The 19,798-nt window shown below is 39.0% G+C and overlaps 1 protein-coding gene across 2 annotated transcripts in view; it reads left to right on the plus strand.

Moving 5' to 3' along the window:
• ADCY8 (adenylate cyclase 8) overlaps positions 1-19,469 on the plus strand; it is a 139,340-nt gene extending 119,871 nt beyond the window's left edge. For both annotated transcript variants that reach the window (XM_064442079.1, XM_064442080.1), the window contains 5 exons: positions 4,129-4,287; positions 7,905-8,051; positions 14,809-14,901; positions 17,239-17,353; positions 18,897-19,469. In XM_064442079.1, coding sequence (XP_064298149.1) covers positions 4,129-4,287; positions 7,905-8,051; positions 14,809-14,901; positions 17,239-17,353; positions 18,897-19,384 — 1,002 coding nt within the window. In that variant the 3' untranslated portion in view covers positions 19,385-19,469. The remainder of the gene's footprint in view (positions 1-4,128; positions 4,288-7,904; positions 8,052-14,808; positions 14,902-17,238; positions 17,354-18,896) is intronic.
• The last annotated feature ends 329 nt before the right edge of the window (positions 19,470-19,798 follow it).

The raw sequence follows: 19,798 nt of genomic DNA on the forward strand, positions 1-19,798 counted from the left end.
AAATGGTCCCTGAGATGTGCTAAGTCTTGCTTGCATGTTCTCCCAAACGACTCATAGGGCCACTCCATCAGTTTAACAATATCCAACAGCAGTGCCCAGGAACATTTCCTTGTTTTGTTTAATTTCTTATTATAGAGTTAACCTAAAGGTCTCTGTATAAATTCCAAATAAAAAATATATTAAAATTTAATCCAGAGCACATTTAAAAAAAAAAAAATCTCTTCAATAATCTGAATTGATGGGGAGAGCAGTAAGTCCAATAAAACTCTCCTCCAGCACAGCTTTGATTCTCACAAATTGCAGAAGTGTTCTGAAGTAGAATAACTTAAAACTTGCCTCATTCTAAGTGGATTTACAAAAAAGATTACTTTTGTAAGGCTAAATTTATGGGCCTTTAATTTATTAACTTTATCCATTGTGATTTAAAGTTAATCCCCAATTTTGCACCCAGAATTTTAAGTTACATTCCAGAAAAAGTTGTGTGAGACTCTCTAAACAGACTCAGAGCTTTCTTAAAATCTTACATGTACTTCAGCCAATAAATCTCAAGGATTTCTGGTGCTAAACCCATAACTAAAAGTAGTTGTGTTACTACTACATGACGTCAGGCTAAATAGACTAATTCCCTATTAGAAATTCAATTTCATCTAGAAGCACATCTTTCAAATACAAGTAATACATATTTTACAGCAGTGTTTCTGCAAATTAAACTTGAGAAAAAGCATGACAGAAGTGTCGTGGATAATTTCGAAGCTAGACTTATTCTGTTGTAAAATGCGTTAATTTACTGCTTTAGCTTTTTAATGTGTTAAATAGAACTTTTTGTATAAACATAAACTATCCCTTAAAACCTGATCAAAATACAATACTATATACAGTCTCTTTACTAGAAATACACCTCTAGTGAAAACACACAATATAAATAGTCTATTAACCCTGACCAAAATTTCTGTCGTGGCTTTAAAAGTGAATATTTTAATAACTGCAAAGAGGGAATAAAACTGCCCACAGCAGACGCGGTCCCTCCTCCCCTTCCACCCCAATTAGACCTAAAAAAAGGCTTTATAAAACAGAGGCCAAAATCCTCTCTGGTTTATTTTAGATTGTAGATCCAAGTGTGGATCCTGTATATACCAGATGAGTGTTCTGGTGTAGGCAAGTGTTGGCTGACTGGTTTGCTCCTCCACTTCTGGGGCTCTTTGGTACAAAAGAAGACTTGAACTTTGACTGGGCAGGCACAAGAAGCTACATACCTAATAACCTCTGGATGTCAGGGCCGTAGCTTAGCTCTACAGAGCCTTGTGGGAAGGGAGGAAGGACTTACAGCCCTGCACAGCAGTTTATCTGCAACAGTCACAACCCCCTGAACCTTCTTCATGCTTTGGAAAAAGAGGAGGAATGGGGAAATACAAAGAGGAAATTGCTCCAATTGAAAAAGATAGGAAGAGACATACCTAATTCTGGTATTATGCTTCACATCTCTTCACTACCCTTTCTCGATTCAGATTTTAGTGCAGTGAATAAAGGATATTTCCTTGTTTTACATGGAGTTAGACTGTTTTCAGTCGTTGGAAGTATCCCTTTGGGATGTAAATCCTCTTTTCTCATTCTATGAGGAAGAATATTCTGCCCCTCAAATGCTGGCCCTTACCTTGTGCTTTCCTTGCATGTGGCAATCGTCTGCAGAGGGGTGGGGTTGTACAGAATTTAGAGGCCATAGGTAGTGTTAGACTTTCTGTGTAATACATGTTCGCTATTTTCTTCACTCACTGTTGGAATTGGGGGTATTTTGTAGAGCTGTATATCAGGGCAAGAAAGTCTGGACATTTCAAGATTTATGTTGCAGACAGCCATTTTTATTGGCACCACCATGCCCAGGAACATTTCTTTACACAATAAAAAAAAAAATAAACCCAAAACTCATCCTTATGATTTTGTTAGTTTTAACAAATATCAGAACTTAGCATAGCATCTTCTTAAATTTTTCTATTTTCAAACCTCATATGTAGCACACCCTTTTATCTCTGAACTGACAGCGTTATCTCAGGTGTCCACTGACGATGCAAGAAAAATATTTCATGTTACAATGTTATTATAAATAACCAGACTGATATTACCTAAAATGTAAAGATTAGCTGCTACTATTCTGAGCTAGGTTTATAGATGTGACATTTTCCTGTACAGCAGCACAAAAAAATCAGCCGTGAAAAACTGTACTACAGTTTGTTGCAAAGCTCTTGTTGTAGAGGCATTAAATATCTGAAGCATCAACAAAGTCAGAATCCACCAGCAGCTCCTGCTCCAAGCCAGTCAGTAAAACACCTTTAGAACTCATTGCAAAATTATAGTCACTGTTCCCTTCTCAGTCAGTAGAGATAAAAGTCAGTTATGATCTGGGATGGGCTCTGTCTTCTAGCACAAAAGGAAGGGGGAAGGAAACTGAAAAACGTTGAAAAAAGATTGTTTAAAAATACTTTTTCCTGACAGGTTTTTTGGTGCAATTAATTTAGGGAATTAATAGTCACAAGATGGAAGAACAAAATATTAGAACAAGAAAAGAGGTTAATTGTTTATAAAGGTGGCAATTTCATCCAGAGGGCAAGTAAATCACTGCTAAAATGCATACAAACTTTGGAAGTTTATATCAAACCAGGCTCGCTTTTAGCTTTTAGGAAGGAAAGCTCCCTGGAGTACAGTCAAACTGTAAGCCCCCTTGCAAGGTGTTTTGCATTGTCTTCTGAAGAGTTTGCCATTGGTATTGCCAACAAACAGCCCAAATTGCTGGTGATGAAAAATGTGGACAGGACTGAACCCCTTCTTAGTCGCTCCCACCCACTGCAGGCTAGCCTTTTACCTCAGCTTGGCAGGTGAGTTATACCCCAAGCACTTCCTTAATCCCAACAACTTTTGGCAACCCATTTGATGTCTCTCCCAGTTGTAAAATGCATTTATTTGCTGGTATAATGCGCTCCTCTGCTGGGTGTTTGATTACTATCTCTGGTTAGAGCATCTCGAGCTGCACAAATACCTTTTCTTTCAGTTTACTGCACACAGATATATCTCCATCATTTTCAGTAAGACTGTAGCTTAATAAATCACCCCTTGTGCAAGCCACAGTGTCACCTGTCTTAAAATCTGATTAAAACTCTCCATCAGTGTAATCCACTCAAAAGTTCTGGCAGTGTTGGTCTTGTCCATGTGCTGATACATGTGCCTCTCAGGCAAACAACATGATGCTTCGTGTTCCCTGCTTCAGCTAGCAGACAGTTGCCAGTTATATATGTATGAATATGCATTTATAGGTGTATAAATATAAATATACAATATATATATATTCATATATCAGCTGTGTCATGCAGCAATCTTCCCTTTTTCCCCCACACATACAGCGCTGAAAACCATTTAACTTTGGTTTTTATCTGAGGGTATCAGGCACTGCCACCGCGCACGTGCTAAATTGCGACTGCAGGCTCTGGATCAACAAAACACCAGGGACAGAGTATTCAAGGGAGTATCAAATAGCATGGTTTTCACTATCTTTTATAAGACTTAAAATGCAAAGAACTGCATGTCCCAATAGCAGAATTACCTCATTTTGGTGACACAGATTTGAAAGTCCTTTGGGGAGTGTGTTGGGCTGTTATATTTAGTTTTGTTGAAAAATGCTCATCCTTGAGAACTACCTGTCTGCAGAGTGTTTAGAATGGCCCTTGTGCTATTTCCTCATGAAACCCATTTCATTTGAAAACACATATGAAAGGGGGAACATATGTATTTCACACCAGTACCAATACCTTCCAATACCTTATCTCCTGTCTGACTCTGTTATCTAACTACTAAAGAGGTGTTTAAAAGGAAAATAGGTTTGTGTCATTTTCTAGCCGCTGACCAGAGCAGTAATATAACAAATATTATTTTGCCCAAGATTCCTCTGAGACACTTACCATACACAAGGCAAAGAATTATTCTTTTTCTGGCAATTAAATAAAATTCTTTCAGAGTCAAAGATCTTCAGCAGCACTGAAGGCAGTTACGTGGTAGGAGCAGCCTGCCAGGATGATGATACCATGTATACTCTTATCTTGTCTGGTTTTATTCTTGCCTTTTTTTTTCTTTCTGGAACTACAGCTTGAATACACAGCAAGGCTGGATTTTCTGTGGCGTGTTCAAGCAAAAGAAGAAATCAATGAAATGAAGGAACTAAGGGAGCACAATGAAAATATGCTACGGAATATTTTACCCAGTCACGTAGCCCGTCACTTCCTGGAGAAGGATCGGGATAATGAAGTGTGTAAAAGTTTTATTTCTGATACTTTTGTCTATTTAGCAAACAAAATGCTGGTCTGTTAGAACTTAGAACTGTTAGAACTGTTAGAATTGTTAGAACTTAGTTCTTGATAGGATTCTTTACATGAAAACTGCCAATATCTGGTATCTGATCCACATTAAAAAAAAAATCATTTTTTAAAGTAAAGGTTTCTGCACTTCTAGGACCACATCTGGGGTGCTGTTTCCAGGTTCAGGCTCACCAGCAGGAGACACACAGACCTGCTAGAGGGAGTCTAGCAAAGAGCCACCAAGATGTGTAGAGGCACATGGTGTATGAGGAGAGGCTGAGAGCTCTGGGTTCATTCAACCTTAAGAGGAAAAAGCTGAAAGAGGATCTCATCATTGTCTTCAGCTACCTAATGGGTGTTTATAGAGAAGACAGACCTAAACTATTCTTCAATGTGCAAGTGGAAGGACAAGAGGCAATGACACAAGTCGCAGGAAAAAAATCACTGTTAGATATACAGGAAAAAAGATCCCTGGGAAAGTGGTCATTGCAATAGGACTCAGAGAGGTTGTGAAATCCCCAGTCTTGGAGGTGTCCAACCCTCAACTGAACAAGGCATGAGAAAATTGACGTATTTAGCCCTGCTTTGAGTGGGAACTGTGTTAGATGACCTTCAGAGGTCCCTTCCAACCTATGAGTCTATGAAAATCTAGTATTCCTAAAAAAGATATATGAATTTAACAGAATGCCTGTGCAACCTTAAGATAGTTCAGTGTTGCAGAAGTATTATTACAGCCCTGCCAGTCATCATGGAAGGAATCTGTGCAACAGGCTGCAACAGACTCAAGCCTCTTGCATCTTCAGACCCAAGAGAACATTTTTGCCATTTCACATTGCCCCTGAATTGCCTCTTTGGGACAGTTAATGAAATACCCATTTCAAAAACATAGTTTGTGGCTATGTTCCTAAAGAGTGTTTGTAGTACACAAAGAAAAGCTTGATAATGGAGTCTCTGGATATTCCTAAGGCAGAGTTTGAAGACAGGTTGTTGAAGGGATAAAAGAAAGTCAAGAATTTGTTTCTGAAAGCAGCAGTGAGTCACTTACTCCTTATCTGAAATAGGCAAATGAGTATTATAATAGTATGAGTGAATAAAGGCCATTGTACAATGAAATTTTCTGGAATTTTCTCATGTAATGTTGAAGTTATCTTTTATAATGAAGAGATTACCAATGTTGCAATATTCAGGTTGCCAGTACTGACATATCCAGTCATTGTGCAGCAAAAAGGAATCAAAGCTACCCTTTTCTGATTGTACTTTTCAGAAATAGATGTAGCCAGATAAATTAGACTGCACAGTAAGGAATCATTGTGTTCTGAAGATGTGATTTCAAATATCACCTGGGGAAGGGCGACATAGTGAGAACCTACAAGAAAAGGCACTTTAGAAATCAGCCTCTTGAGGAATTTTACACTCTGTGGGTATTAAACTGCCATAAAAGCACTGCTCTGCACATGTGAAAATTTGTGTGTGAAAGCAACCAGGTTAAAATGCTTCATTGCAAATGAAGCAGGTCCCAATACCAACCATGAGCATATTCTGGCATAACAGCATTATGTATTTTCAGGGAATATGTGTCCTGTCTTACACATTCATTCACATACACTCACATGCATAATAATCTTCAAAAGCAAACAGATGTCCCATGGATCACTACTGATGCTTCAATAATTTGCTGCTGAATTCAATTCCACCACCCCTGCTTTTTGTAAGGCAATTTCTAGAGTGACTGTACTTGGGGATGATTTATGTAACATCTACCAGACTTCAGTACAATCAATCCTGCAGTTCAAGTCTGGCCATTAAGTCAATTTCTCTGCTTTCAAAAAAATGAATTCCCAAACGTGTACTGTAAGCATTTTCTCATGGATATATTATTTCTGTCTTGATGCTTCTTACCAAAAATAGAAAAACTTAGCAGCTGAAGGCTTCTGTCTTCACAATCTGAGGAAAGAGTATGCTTGAGTGTATATATGCTTCTCCTAACACATATTGACTAGTCTTCCATAAGCATTCACGAACAAACTTATTACTTTTTTCTATACCTATGAAAGGGAATAAGAGTGTCCTTAGAGTATGGTTTCAATGACTCTGCAGATGTTCTTCAGTGAAAAAAAGTGTAAGAGCAGGAAGGGAATCAGTCATGTTTTTTCTCAATCAAAGCCTTGTGGTGTCCTTGAAAACTAGTAGAATTTTCCCACTTACTGGAGCACATATTGTTAGAGTCTAGATAAGGAGCAACATTATAAGCATAAGTGCAGGGAAGGGGTTCAGGATGCTTTTCTAGGGAGAAGCAGGATGAAGAAAGAAGAGGAGCCTGAGGTATTCATATCAGGTGTATGGTGTCCAGCTGTAAGTCCTTTCATCATGACAGCAAAGCACTAAAATTTCCTAAAGCACACTAACAAGAACATTGAAAAGCAACTATTCCAGGTCAGAATGTCATAAAAGAAGTCCCAGAACATAAATGAAAGTATCAGCCATTGGGTAAAACTACAGAAGTGGAAGCTAGAAAAACATTACACAAAAGACAATGCAGGTACTTGTGCTATATCAGGCAGTAAAAAAGCATAGCTGGGGGGGGGGGGGCGGGAGAGGGAGGGAGGGGTGGGGTAGGGCTATGTCCTTGGCATTTTAAAAGTTGAAATTACTTTTGTTCCTAAAAATTTTTTTGTGTTCGGAGAAGAACTGACTGCGGTTTCACATATATATAATCTCAAGAACCCATCCATAAATAAATCTGTCATTCAGTACCAGAGTGAATTAGATGAATAACATAAGCGGAAGCTTATCCTAGGGCATACTTTATCTTAATAACTTCCTGTGTCCGATCCCTTTTAAGCTGCTTTCTGTCCTCAGTAACTCCATTATCACCCTCACTTCTTTTTCTCCCTCCTTTCAAAACCTAAAAGCAGGAACCTCTCTCAGAGCCAGGCAACCGAATGTCTCCATAGTCGCCTTAGGATGTGAATAAACCTGCGAATAAACAAACTTGGAAAGAGCTGCAGTAGTGTGAAGTATAAATTATCCATTAGAAAATGTGGTAGCTGAAAGGACTTTTTACAAAGACGTCATATTAGACATTTTAAATGGTCCCATCTGATCCCTGTTAATCAACACATTTAGAAATATATTGTCAACAGAAAACATTTCTGAGACAAACTTAAACAACAATAAATAATAAACATTAGGTTCCTTTTACTTGCCTAACAGTGTTTGATTCTCTGGTATTCATACTTGCAAAGGAATCCTTCATTTTTTAAAGTGGTTCCCCATATAAATAAAAATTAAAATTCTATTTCAGTTTTGCTGGTGTAGCCCCCGTCCTCAGAAGCAGAAAGAGCAGGCTTTCAAAGAAAGGGCAAACCCTGCATAGAATCCATGAAAAAATGTAAGAGCTGTCAGCCTCCTCCTGTTGAACTTGACTAACACTTAATATACTAATGCTAACCTCAGATATTAAGGTATTATGCATGGCAAAGATAAGAAACCTACATTTACTGCAGCCAATTAAATTATTTTCCTTATATTACCACTTAAACTGATTTTTCTTCATTGTTCTTTTAGGAATTATACTCTCAGTCCTATGATGCTGTTGGTGTGATGTTTGCTTCTATTCCTGGATTTGCTGACTTCTATTCCCAGACCGAGATGAATAACCAAGGAGTAGAATGTCTGCGCTTGCTGAATGAAATAATTGCAGACTTTGATGAGGTAATACCAGCTACTAGAGGAAATCTGACAGCGCTTAAATGATGAGTTTCCAAATACCAAACATGTCATCCTAAACTATCTAATTTAGTAACTATTCCACTTCCAATAATTGTCTGGGTTTTTTACTCCAATTACTATTACAAGTGTCTATTTTGCTTTATTTGCACTTAGTCTTGCCAAACTTTGGTCTGAATGACCTAGTGAGATAGAGGCTGAAGTCAATAGTTACTTGAGTATAAACATGCATATAAAAGCACAATCTGTGCCAGTGTATCTAGAAGTAGAACATGCCTTAATTCTGTAGACAAAAGAAGGATGAAGATATTTGCAACAGTTGTGGAAAGTAGTGATCTAAATCCAAACAGATTCTTTTGAAGCCATTGGCTGAATGGACTCAATGAATGTTAAAGGTAAACCAGTGTCAAGCTAAATGTGAAGCACACAGCTCAGAATCAAATGCTGGGTAGAGAATGAAAGGTGGTGTCATATCAGCTGAGGAGACTTTTCTGGTCAGGTATGCTATGCAGAAGCAAATGAAGTACAGCTGCTTGCTTTACTAAGGAATTCAGAGGTGAAGGGAAATTAAAAAAAAATAGAAAGGATATAGAAAGGAAGAATTTATTTAGGTATGCTGTCCAGTTAATTTCAGAAAGGGAATTCAGGAGGGGATAAGATAAACAGGAGAAGAAAAGTCAGATCCCCAATGTAGTGAAGAGGAAGTCAGGAGCAAGGTGCATGCTTGGCGCTGCGTACTCTGCCAACTAGTTAGTAAGGAAGCTTAGACAGGTGGTATCAAGTCCTGCATTGAGCCCAAGAGGAGTTAAGAAAGGGGACAAAGGATAGACCAATGAAGAGCTTTGAAAAAAACTTTAAATCTAGTCAGGGTGCAAAAGTAAGGCCAAAATTACCTAACATGGGGAATTTTAACTCCTGCAAGCAGTTTTCAGGAGTGTGTAGCCCTCCTGAGCTCCCCGAGTGGTAGAAGCAGAATCTGAGGTTTCTCTACTTAACAGTGAGATTGGCTCTGAGTGCCAGACTGGAATGGTCCAGATAGAAAAGGGGAGGGGAAAGGAAGAGGTGGTGGTGGTATCGTTGGTCCATAACTCTGTTTTTGCAGAAGTTATTTAAAGAGGAAGTGGGAAAAAGATAGCCTTTTCAGAATTCTGCTGAGCAAGGCAAGATTAGTACTAAACGGGACAACAGAGAAGAGGGCACATGGATAGCAAGAAGTTATTGAGAAACAGTAAAAAATCTTGCCCAAGAAATCATGTTCTGTTTAATCTCTGTTTATCCCAAGGAATTTTTTAATTAATTTCTGTATTGTGGTAGAGTATCAGCTGGAGGATTAATGAGTGTCTTGTTATCTTAAAATTAAGATGCAGTTCAAGAAAACAGAATTTGTTCCCTCAAAAGGAGCTGGATCTGGATCTCACATCCCACATGAGCTATGTAACCATGGAGCAATTGTCTAAATCAGAGAAGGGAAAAACTCCACTTAGTTTGTGGTTTGAAAAACGAGAACATCTTTTACTACTTTGGCTCTCAACTCAAAAAGCATTATCAGAATGCAAAAGATTGAGTTTTCGAGAGAGGACAAGAAGACATACTTTGTTTTTGCATCTGGACCAGGATTCTGCCCATAGATTAAGCATACAGAAAACCTTTTTTCTAGAAAACTAAAGCATTGGCAGAGTTCAAATCTCTCCAGGATTTAGAACACAGCTGAATGAACATTTGAGAATCAGTGTCTCTTTATTTATTTAGTTAGTTCTGCCTCAGTCCTACTTTAAACACCTATCTCTCTTTGAGGATCTAGCCTAGAGTTTTTGGTTTGGGTTGGGTTTTTTGCTTTGAAGAGCAAGTATCTCCAAGGGCTTCAGAGGAAGGTACTGGAGGAAACAATGAAAGTGGAAGGCATATAACTGAGAAAAAGAGATTAGGGAAAAAATTCTTTTTTTTCCATCCTGAGCAGCAAGTAGCTAAGGCCTCTCACAAGTTTTAAAGAATTTATTTTCCATTTGCTCATATTACCTTCATTTCATAAGTGGAACACAAAGGCACAAAGGGATAATTGACTTTCCTGCATTTTTTAAAAAACCAAAGATACCTGTTCCTATGCCGGAATCTCAATATGAACCCAGATCAGGGTCTTAACTGCACCTTCAACCTTTCTCATCCTGGGCATCTGCATGAGGAATGTTCATAGCATGGTAGCTCATAAAAACTAGACCAAGGTTAAGATTACCAGGCTCTGAGAGCCAATGATATTGAGAGTTTATCCATATAATTGGTCAGATCCTAAAATTACTAGTGGGAAATAGAAAAATTCACAGGGGTTTCATCCCTGTGCATTTTAGTAGAAAACAAAACTACTCTGCTATGAGAAGAGCTCTGTAACATGCTGAGCTCCTGTACTCCTTTCCCTGTAGGTATAAATACCTGATTCTTATGTCTGAGATCTTGCGCAGCTGTCAGCATGCTTCTTGATTAATAGTTTTGTTTTTCTTTCCAGATCTGATTGAAATTATTACAGCTCAAACTTAATGCAAAGCCTATTGCTATGAATTAATTTAAGATATTTTGTCATGCACATTCATGTAATCTTCACAACAAAATTCCATTGCTGCTGTGACGATTACTGAAGACAAGGTTTTCATCAAAAGCCCTAACACAATATTACATTCAGGCCCCTAACACCTGCTCTGTAATTAATAAAGAACCTAATTAGGGACTATATTATGTCCCAGACATGTTTAGTTGAATAACAGATATGTTCTTGGTACGGGTAGTAAATGAAATTACGTGATCCCCTGCTGGCTGCTAACCAACTTCCAGCACGGTCATGCCATTAGTTTGTTCAGTCTAAGCAATCTGAAAGGTGATATGCCAGACAGAGCAACTGAAGTGAGTAGTCCTACCCATGGAAAAGGAACCAGAAGCCATTTCAGGTACGATATTTCAGGGCCAGCAATGTTTCCATGTAACATGTTGACTGACACTACATGATGTCACATGATGTCTTGTTTTTCATGATGTCTCTTGCCAGGATTGTCTGATGTCTCAATACAGCCTTGGAAGCAAAATGCAGATGTGCAGCCTAAAAGCAGCACAGATCTGTTAGCCATGGGAAAACTTTTCTCCTCAGCATCATGTGAATACCTCTGTAGAGATACCTGAACGTAGAAGTCTTAGCACAGGAGTGTATGACATTGGTACCTGGTGCAATTTAAGATATCCTAGGTGATTTGAGACACCCACATGGGACTGTCAAGTCCCATATTGCACTGTCAGAAAACTCATGCTGTTCTGGAACAAGTCATTGGAGGATTTTCAGGGAAGCATGCTCTAGGTGATACCAGACACCCATGATTAGACAACTGAACTGAGTTCCTAATCTCAAATCAGATTCTACACTGTGAGTCCTCTCCTCTCCATACATAGATAGTCATAGTAGGGGTGATCTGTCTATAGGGCCAGGAAGATGTTTCTGAATGAAAGCAGTGGTAAAATTACAAATTGACCTGGTTTGGAAAGTGTGACACATGCACAAGAAAGAGATTTGGGTTATTTATTTCTTCTTTTTAGAGGAGTTTCTTTGTTACTGCAAAATAGAAGGCTTACAATCCAGATCTGTTATTTTGTTTTCCAGATAATGGAACTATGTTAGACAGTCAAAGCCAGTCAAACAAGAAATAGTGAATGGCAGAACAGAACCTAGCACCAACAACCACATGGGGTAGGAGCCCACAGAGGAGTCAGGTTGTGACTGGGTCTTTCTTAGGGAGCCGGGGGAACCAGACCCAAAAGTCGGTCCTGGGGAATATGTGATTGACTCTTCTCAAAGCACAGCCTTTAGTCAGGGTTTTCTTTTTTTTTTTTCCCCCCTGATGGCTCACAAACCTGTTGATTTCCAAATTATCCAGGCTTCCTGTTGACTGAGGCAGAATGGAAGGTGTTGGTTTCTGGACTGAAAAAAGTATCTTTTTTTTTAATTTAACATGTAGCATCATTACAGAATACAGTTATATATAATTTCCTATTTTGTACCCAAGCTCAAAGGTGCTGACAGGAACAGTTCATACATCAAAAAACAAATATGAACATTGCAAATCTACTTTTATAATTACCCATTTTTTATGTCTGTAATCTTAAGACACATACAGGGCTAAACTCCCATTCTTAGAGATGTTACACTGAAAAAAATAATATTGGAACATTTCTCCTGAAGATTATGAGTCTTGAAGGAATTTTTTTAAAGTGTAATATTCTTTCTAGCCTTTTAATCTTTCATTTATGTATCTTAGTGATGTTACAGTCGGGATTTGTGCTTTAATAAGAGCTTTCTAGTTCATAGGCTCTTTTCCTCCCCCATTTTCTTTATCCTGTAGTGATTTACACGGTGTTTATTACAACAGATTTTAATATATTATGTTGCCACAAATAGAGGTTTCAGCAGGACACAGGATCCTGCTTTCAGACTTCACTGATTACTTTGAAATTGTGTGCCATGTCCTGGAACATTCTCTTTTGTACTACTTTGTACATGTTTCATTGCGTGTGTATATCCCAGGGTCTGACCTCCACATAACCTCGGCTTGTACATGAATTGCGGCATCGAGCCATTAGTTGCATTTCAGATACCAACCACATTCTAGTGTTTGAAAATGTTCCCTGGACTACCTTGGTAAATTAGCAAGCCTATTTAAAATGTTGTAACAAATAGCAGCTGATTTAGGACCGAGTTGGAATATCTTTCCCCAGTATCAAAACCCATCATCCTGTCATACTGTGAAGAAAGGAATTGGTAAATAAACCTGTATTTGAAGAGGGAAGGAGCTATCTAACAGACAGAATAAAGCAGGAAAAAACAGAGATCTGGAAGCAGTAATGAATGAGAAGAAAAAAGATAACTTGAGATTATTTCTTCTAAACTACCTCACAGCCATGAGGTTCGTTCTTTCTTAAAGAGAGTAATTTTAGATATTTATCATACATTTTAAATTACTGTGCTGTTTGTTGTTGCTTCCAGCAACCATCTGGAAATTAAAATATAGGCTGTTTTAACCAAGACCATTTTTCCCTCTTGCCCACACACCTGGTGCTCTCAGACTGCTCACAAAAGCAAAGCTACAAGATACGATCTTTTTCTTTAAGAGAGCAGTTGGAAGAGCTGCCCTTGTAGGAGGGAAACGTAGATAATGGGTTTTCTGGCAGTTTGAAGAAAAACAAGAAGCAGGTCAAGTTTTTGGACTTTCCTGACTTGGAAGGGAGCCATTAACCATATGGCTTTGTGTTCCCTGAGCACAGTGCTGTGCAGCCTCCCATTAGAGACAGATGGCGTGATATCTGTACACGAACAGCAAAGCTTCCAAGACCCCGGCGCTCTGGCTGACGTACACTGTGGTTAGTTCAATGGCAGGGGATATTTCATGTTATGCCTTTGGTATGTTTCCCCCTTTGAATGAAATAATCCCTTTAGTTTTTAATTGACAGGAAACTCAAACCCACAAGATGGAAAAAGAATGCATGACAGTGTATAAAAGAAGGGGGAAATGCTTCATTAAATTTTTACTTCACCACAGCAAGAATTTGTTTAATTTAAAACCCAGCTAAGTTGAGCCTTTAGAACTGAAAGTTTGAAATTCCTTGTCTCTGTGAACTGTATTTTTTTTCTTCCAGGACTGCCTATCCACATCGATACTTAATTTTATTAGATACCATACTGCTTATCATGAAGTTTCTCAGGCTATTTCAGTATTAACATGAGCAATACACATTTTTAAAGCCTATGATGAGGTGATATGTGCCCATATCCCACATAAAGCTCTATTTTCATTGATAGAGTTCACAACCTGGACTCTACTTTCCTGTCTCCAGGGATGTAAGGCTCTGCCTTCTGTTTCATGCAAAGTCCTAAGTTAAACTGTGATTATGGACTTGGAATAGGAACGAAACTGTCACTCCCACACCACTCAGTGCATTAGTCACTAGACTAGATTTATTCTTCCTCTTGCAGATTCTCAATATGACAAGATCTTTGTGCATACCTAGCAACTATAGCTATCTCAAAAAGGATATAGGTGTTTACCACTTCCCATTGGTTCTCTGTATTTTTTGTAGAAGGGGAAAATACATAACAAAAGTGTAGAATGAATAACCACTGTTAGGTCTGAATGTAAGTAGAGAGAAGTATGGGATACAGGAGGGCATGATCTCTCATAGCAGTTCTTTGGAGGCATCTACCTTCATCCATTGACTTTGTAATACGGTTAAAATGGTTATTTTAAGTGGACTGAATTCCCTTTAACACTGGTCTCATCACCTGAAATGTTGCTGTAGCAGCACTTAATATGTAAACTGAGTTCCTCCAAAATAAATTTAGGAACAATTTTAGTGATCAAGCTGTCTTATATTCACACACAAATATGCAGAGAGTTTATCTTCACTAATCTTCAGTGATTATACCTCTGGAAATGCAGGACTCACCTTCATTTAAGTTAGGCTGGAATATGTATGCCTTGTATCATCCATTATGCGATTTACCAAACAGCTGTACAGAGCACAGCGGAATTTAGCTTGAATGCACTCTGCGAGCGGATGATGTTGCAAAGTGTCTCAGCTCAGTGTGCCCCAGAACAGACTGTACACCATGACCAACTGGAAGACACCATGAGTGTAATGATTGATTTTGATATCTGTGGAAGCATTTTGCATAAAGAATTACAGAAGTAACTGTGGTTTTTTACATATGTATTAGTTACTAGGTGAAGAGAGATTTCAAGATATTGAAAAAATTAAAACGATTGGCAGCACATACATGGCCGTGTCAGGATTATCACCAGAAAAACAGGTGAGAGAATAGTTTTCTTTAAGAAGCAAAGCTTTTGATCTGTCTGAACATTCATATTAGAGAATATTAATGTTATCTTTCTGATGTTCGTAGAGCTGTGTTTGCTAAATGAAAATAGACATTTTGGGCTTCTGGTAGACAACAGTTGCACTTCCTGATGAATTGAAATGCCACCTTGTGCTCCGAACAAGAACCATATGGATTCTTTACTCAAAATTAGGTTTAGAGGAGAGAAAAAAAGAATCTCCTGTCAGTCACACTGATGTGAATCTAGAGCAGCTCTATCTATATCTTCGGACATACTCTAAAGTTATCACTGTAACTCAGGCTGGAACCTGGCTAACAGCCTCCAATAATCTATGAAGTGAGCAGATCCATTAACTGACAGCATACTTATGCAAGTGTAAGGCTTCATTTATACATTTTTGTGATGATGTAGCTGTATATCTACAGCCAGCACAATAAACTACACATCAGAAAGAAAGCAGACCCGTAAGTTCAACTGAAGAACATCACAAAGCCAGAAGTCTGCACGCTACCCTCGCTTGCAGAGCACAAACCAAGCTGAGGGAAAAAATGAACCACAGAGGGCACATGCACAGTCACAGCCAAAAACCTCAGATAAGTCAGATGAGAGAAACCCATTCATAATTACACCCAAGCATATGCCTGAAAATGGGGTCTCCAAAGGAATTAGATGAGGTTCTAAAATACATCCAGTGAGAAGGTGGCTGTTGCTGAAATCTGTCTTGCTTGGCAACTGGTGCCTCTCCCCAAGGAAAAGCACCACAAAAAAGGGTGTGCTGCCCCAGAGCAACCACAGCACGGGAATCCGATCTGCCCACGTCGATTGCAACTGCCAGGAAAGCAGAAGCTGGATTAGTATGAGCTTTATAAACTAGAAAATGTCCGTTGTTTTTTTCGCATACATTATAAAACATGTGGAGTGTAACTAGCTGAGCGTTTCCCACCTACAGAGTAACAAGTGATGCTGGCAGCTAGAAATCCACAAAACTAGACATGCATGAGATTTTTGTTTGTTCCAACTCAAAATGCTTCTGTATGGAGATGAGCAAAGAAGGACTGAACATCACGGAGGTAGATGGTTATAGCTACACAGCTCCTAACCACTTCTTCTGACTCTTGATGTGGGTAAAAATTCAAAGGGAGAAAATCTTTACCGCATTTCCAAGACTGATTAACTCATCCTTTTTCTTGAATTATAATAGCCTAATGGAATTTTTATGTATTTAGGTATGTTAAGTATTTATTTATACTTATCTTCATACATACATGACTCTCACCTTGTCAGCATCTAAGAGGTGAGGGCTGCCAAGGGAGGTTGGCATGCTGTGGGTTGAATGAGACTGAGGGCAAGGACCAAGCATGGTGTGAACAGAACAGGGCGATGCCAGGGAGATGCTTATATTCAGTATTAAACACTGAGGATGATGAAAATTGCAAAGGGCTGGACTGCATGACCCGGGGCAGGGCTTGTAGTGCTTCATTCCTATGGATTGGAAATTTATTTGATGAAAGAATTACCTGGCTTCAGAATAGATGACACAACATCATGCCATTATTGGGCTAAAACCATGGCTGTTCCTTATTCCACTCTCTACTCAGAGAAACAATTAAGGAGTTCCCTCTCCTCCCTTGAGAGTCCCTATCCCACCATCTGCTCTGTTGGTCCTGGTCCCCATGTGTATATCAACTGCCATGTAGGAATGGAAAAGAGGGGATGGAGCAGGGAGTGACTTGACTGCTCTAAGCAGAGGCTTAGCTTAATGAGCTACAGAATAGCCTTTTCTCTCCCACTTAACCAGTCCCAGGTTGCCTGACTTGCCCTGTTGTTCCTGCCACTATTCCATCCCCGAGAACACTGGAATTGGTGCTTTTCCTAAGGTGACAGTTTCAGCAAAGGAGAATTATGTCTTTCACTTCTTTCGCTCTTCTTCTTCATTACCTGGATCATCCCTAGTTCCCACTAGTTTTCGTCCCTTACACCTTGGCTATCTCAATCCTCTCTATACTTTCTTTCTCAACCTTAGATAGATTTCACACGCCTCATTAATTCCCATGATTGCCTGGCAAATTACTGACAGAAAATTACTTTCTTCGGTACTTCATGCTAAGCTTGTCTGTACCCAGGTGTAGAAGTGTTGTAATGTAAATGGGAAGCATTACCATTAATAATACCCTACCTCTCTTGGATGTAGTATGTTGAGACTGTTCTTACAAATCCCAAATTCAGATACTTGGCACTTGGTGGGTATGGGTGGGAGTTGGGCAAATGCAAAACTTTTCTAAGATATCGGTTTATAACTTACTCCTCAGCAATGTGAAGACAAATGGGGGCATTTGTGTGCTCTGGCTGACTTCTCCATAGCTCTGAATGAAAGCATACAGGAGATCAACAAGCATTCATTTAACAACTTTGAACTCCGTATTGGTAAGCATAGTTCAAACATGAGAATTAAAATGGGGTTTTATCTGCAAGGTCTAGATGATCCCTGAGGTCCCTTCCAACCTGTTATTCTGTGTGTGTGTGTGTGATCCAACTTTGTAAGTGCATGCCAGGAGCATTGCAAGGACATGTAATTTTAAAGACTCCCTTTTTTTCAAAGTTACTTCATCCCAGGCAAATTTAGAAATAAGAAATACACTGTTTGCAGAATATGGGCCCTGATTTGCAGACTGCAGAAGCTCTAAGGTTTAGGGAAATGTGAATACACAATTAAACTACTGTCTTTAAGAATTGTAGCTAAGAGCCTATAGGTATAACACAAAAAGTGACCTGGGCACCCCAGACCTAACCCCAGGACTGATACTGGCTTGCACAGTCTCTAATTAACCTCCCTGTCTTAGATTTTTCTTCAGTAAAGGAGCAATAGTAGCTTAGCCTAAACCCTGTGTGCGGTACTTTGGTTTTGGACAAAAATTGAATTCCAGTTCTGACCTGACCTTTCCCAGTGGCAGCAGCTCTCAATTGCTGTGATGGGGAAGCTGTTGTGCTGGATGGGATATCCTGCATCACTAGTAGGATGGGACATGAAAAGATGGCCTGAATATATGGCATGAGGCAGGAGCAAATGTGATGGCTTCTCATGCTGACTGGATCACTGGCCAAAACCAAAAAACACCCAGAAGCAGCATGTCCCTTACAGACAACCCTGCCATAAAAAAGCTGAAGTATATTCATCAGTCACAGGAGGAGGGTCACAGCACCACTATGTGTGATCTACACTTCCTAACAGTTTTGAACAGAAAACTTCCAGTTCCCAAGATTTCTCAGGGAACATTCATCCACCCTTAGTAAGCATGGGTCACTTGCAAGGATTTCATAGAGCATAAATGCAACAGTATTTGGAAACCATTTCAAACACCAATTTAAAAAAATAATTTTTTTAAATTAAAAACTAAAATCCTCTTCCCAAAGATATGCCTTTCACTATCACTAATGTATTCTTAAAACACTGTAGAAAAAAAATAGTATCTTCTATATTATTACTTGCCTTGAATCTTACAATCTTACAACATACAGTCTTTCAATAACTTTGTGTAATACTTTAATATTTTCACTCCATGGAACATAAGAATGTAATTTCTTAGCTGTATAGCACTAACAAGGTTGCCTTCGACAAATGTAGCCCCAGAAAGATCCTTCCAGAGAGATCTTTCCTACTACTTAAGAATCAGTTTGCAGGAGCCTTGGCAATAGTGTGCAGAATACAGATGATATGTAAGTACTGTGGTTCCACTGTGTCGGACGTCCTGTAAAATAACTCTGTGGATATCACTTTTCATGTTTTCTAGCTTTTTTGGCCTTTTTTCCTTACTTTCTTTGTATACACACCTCTTCCTTAAGCTTAGAGATAAGTATATCTAAACCAGGCTTCATCTGGTTCTTGAGTGCAAACACAGTTTTCAGCCATTCTTGTCTAACTGGCCAGCTCTTCTCAACTTTTTTTTCCTTTTCTTTTTGTTTTAAATAGGGATTAGTCATGGCTCTGTCGTAGCGGGAGTTATCGGTGCTAAGAAACCCCAATATGATATCTGGGGCAAAACAGTTAATTTAGCAAGTCGAATGGACAGCACAGGTGTTAGTGACAAAATACAAGTGCCTGAAGAAACGTATCTGATCCTGAAGGACCGGGGATTTGCCTTCGACTACCGAGGAGAGATTTATGTCAAAGGTATCAGTGAACAGGAAGGAAAAATCAAAACATATTTTCTTCTAGGAAGAGTTCAACCAAATCCTTTAATCTTACAACCAAGAAAACTGACTGGACAGTATTCATTAGCAGCTGTTGTATTAGGACTTGTACAGTCTCTTAACAGGCAAAAACAGAAGCAAATCCTTAATGAGAACAATAACTCTGGAATCATAAAAGGACATTACAACCGGAGGACTTTGCTCACTCCCGGTGGATCTGAGGCAGCAGCTGAGGCAGAGGGGGCTGACAAAACAGAATTGCCATAATCAGCATTTTGTTTGTGTTCTTTTTTTTGTATTTCTTTTATATATAAAAATAAATATACAAATAAAAAGGGTTTAATTTTTTTTAGAAGAAGTGTGGTTATTTTCTGGTGTGATATTTCTGTGAGATTCAGATTTCTACATTTTAACAAACGGTGCCAGCATCTCTCCCCCAAGCTGTGATTAACCTCTGAATGCCCAGACATAGGAGCTGCAGGCTAGTGCTCTGCTGTGCCAGTTACCTGTAGAAGGGGGCAAGAATAAACCCCTGGCTGAAGGGATTTAGAACATAAATTTGTATAGGGAGTTAATCACGGGGAAAGGAGGCAACACTGTCCATGCTTTTTGGGTGAAAGCAAAGGCATAAGGAGATCGAGTAGGTTCTTCTCACCTTTAGCTGGGTTCAAGTAGAGTTAT

Source organism: Phalacrocorax carbo, chromosome 2 (genome assembly GCF_963921805.1).
Source record: "Phalacrocorax carbo chromosome 2, bPhaCar2.1, whole genome shotgun sequence".
Classification (NCBI taxonomy): Eukaryota; Metazoa; Chordata; class Aves; order Suliformes; family Phalacrocoracidae; genus Phalacrocorax; species Phalacrocorax carbo.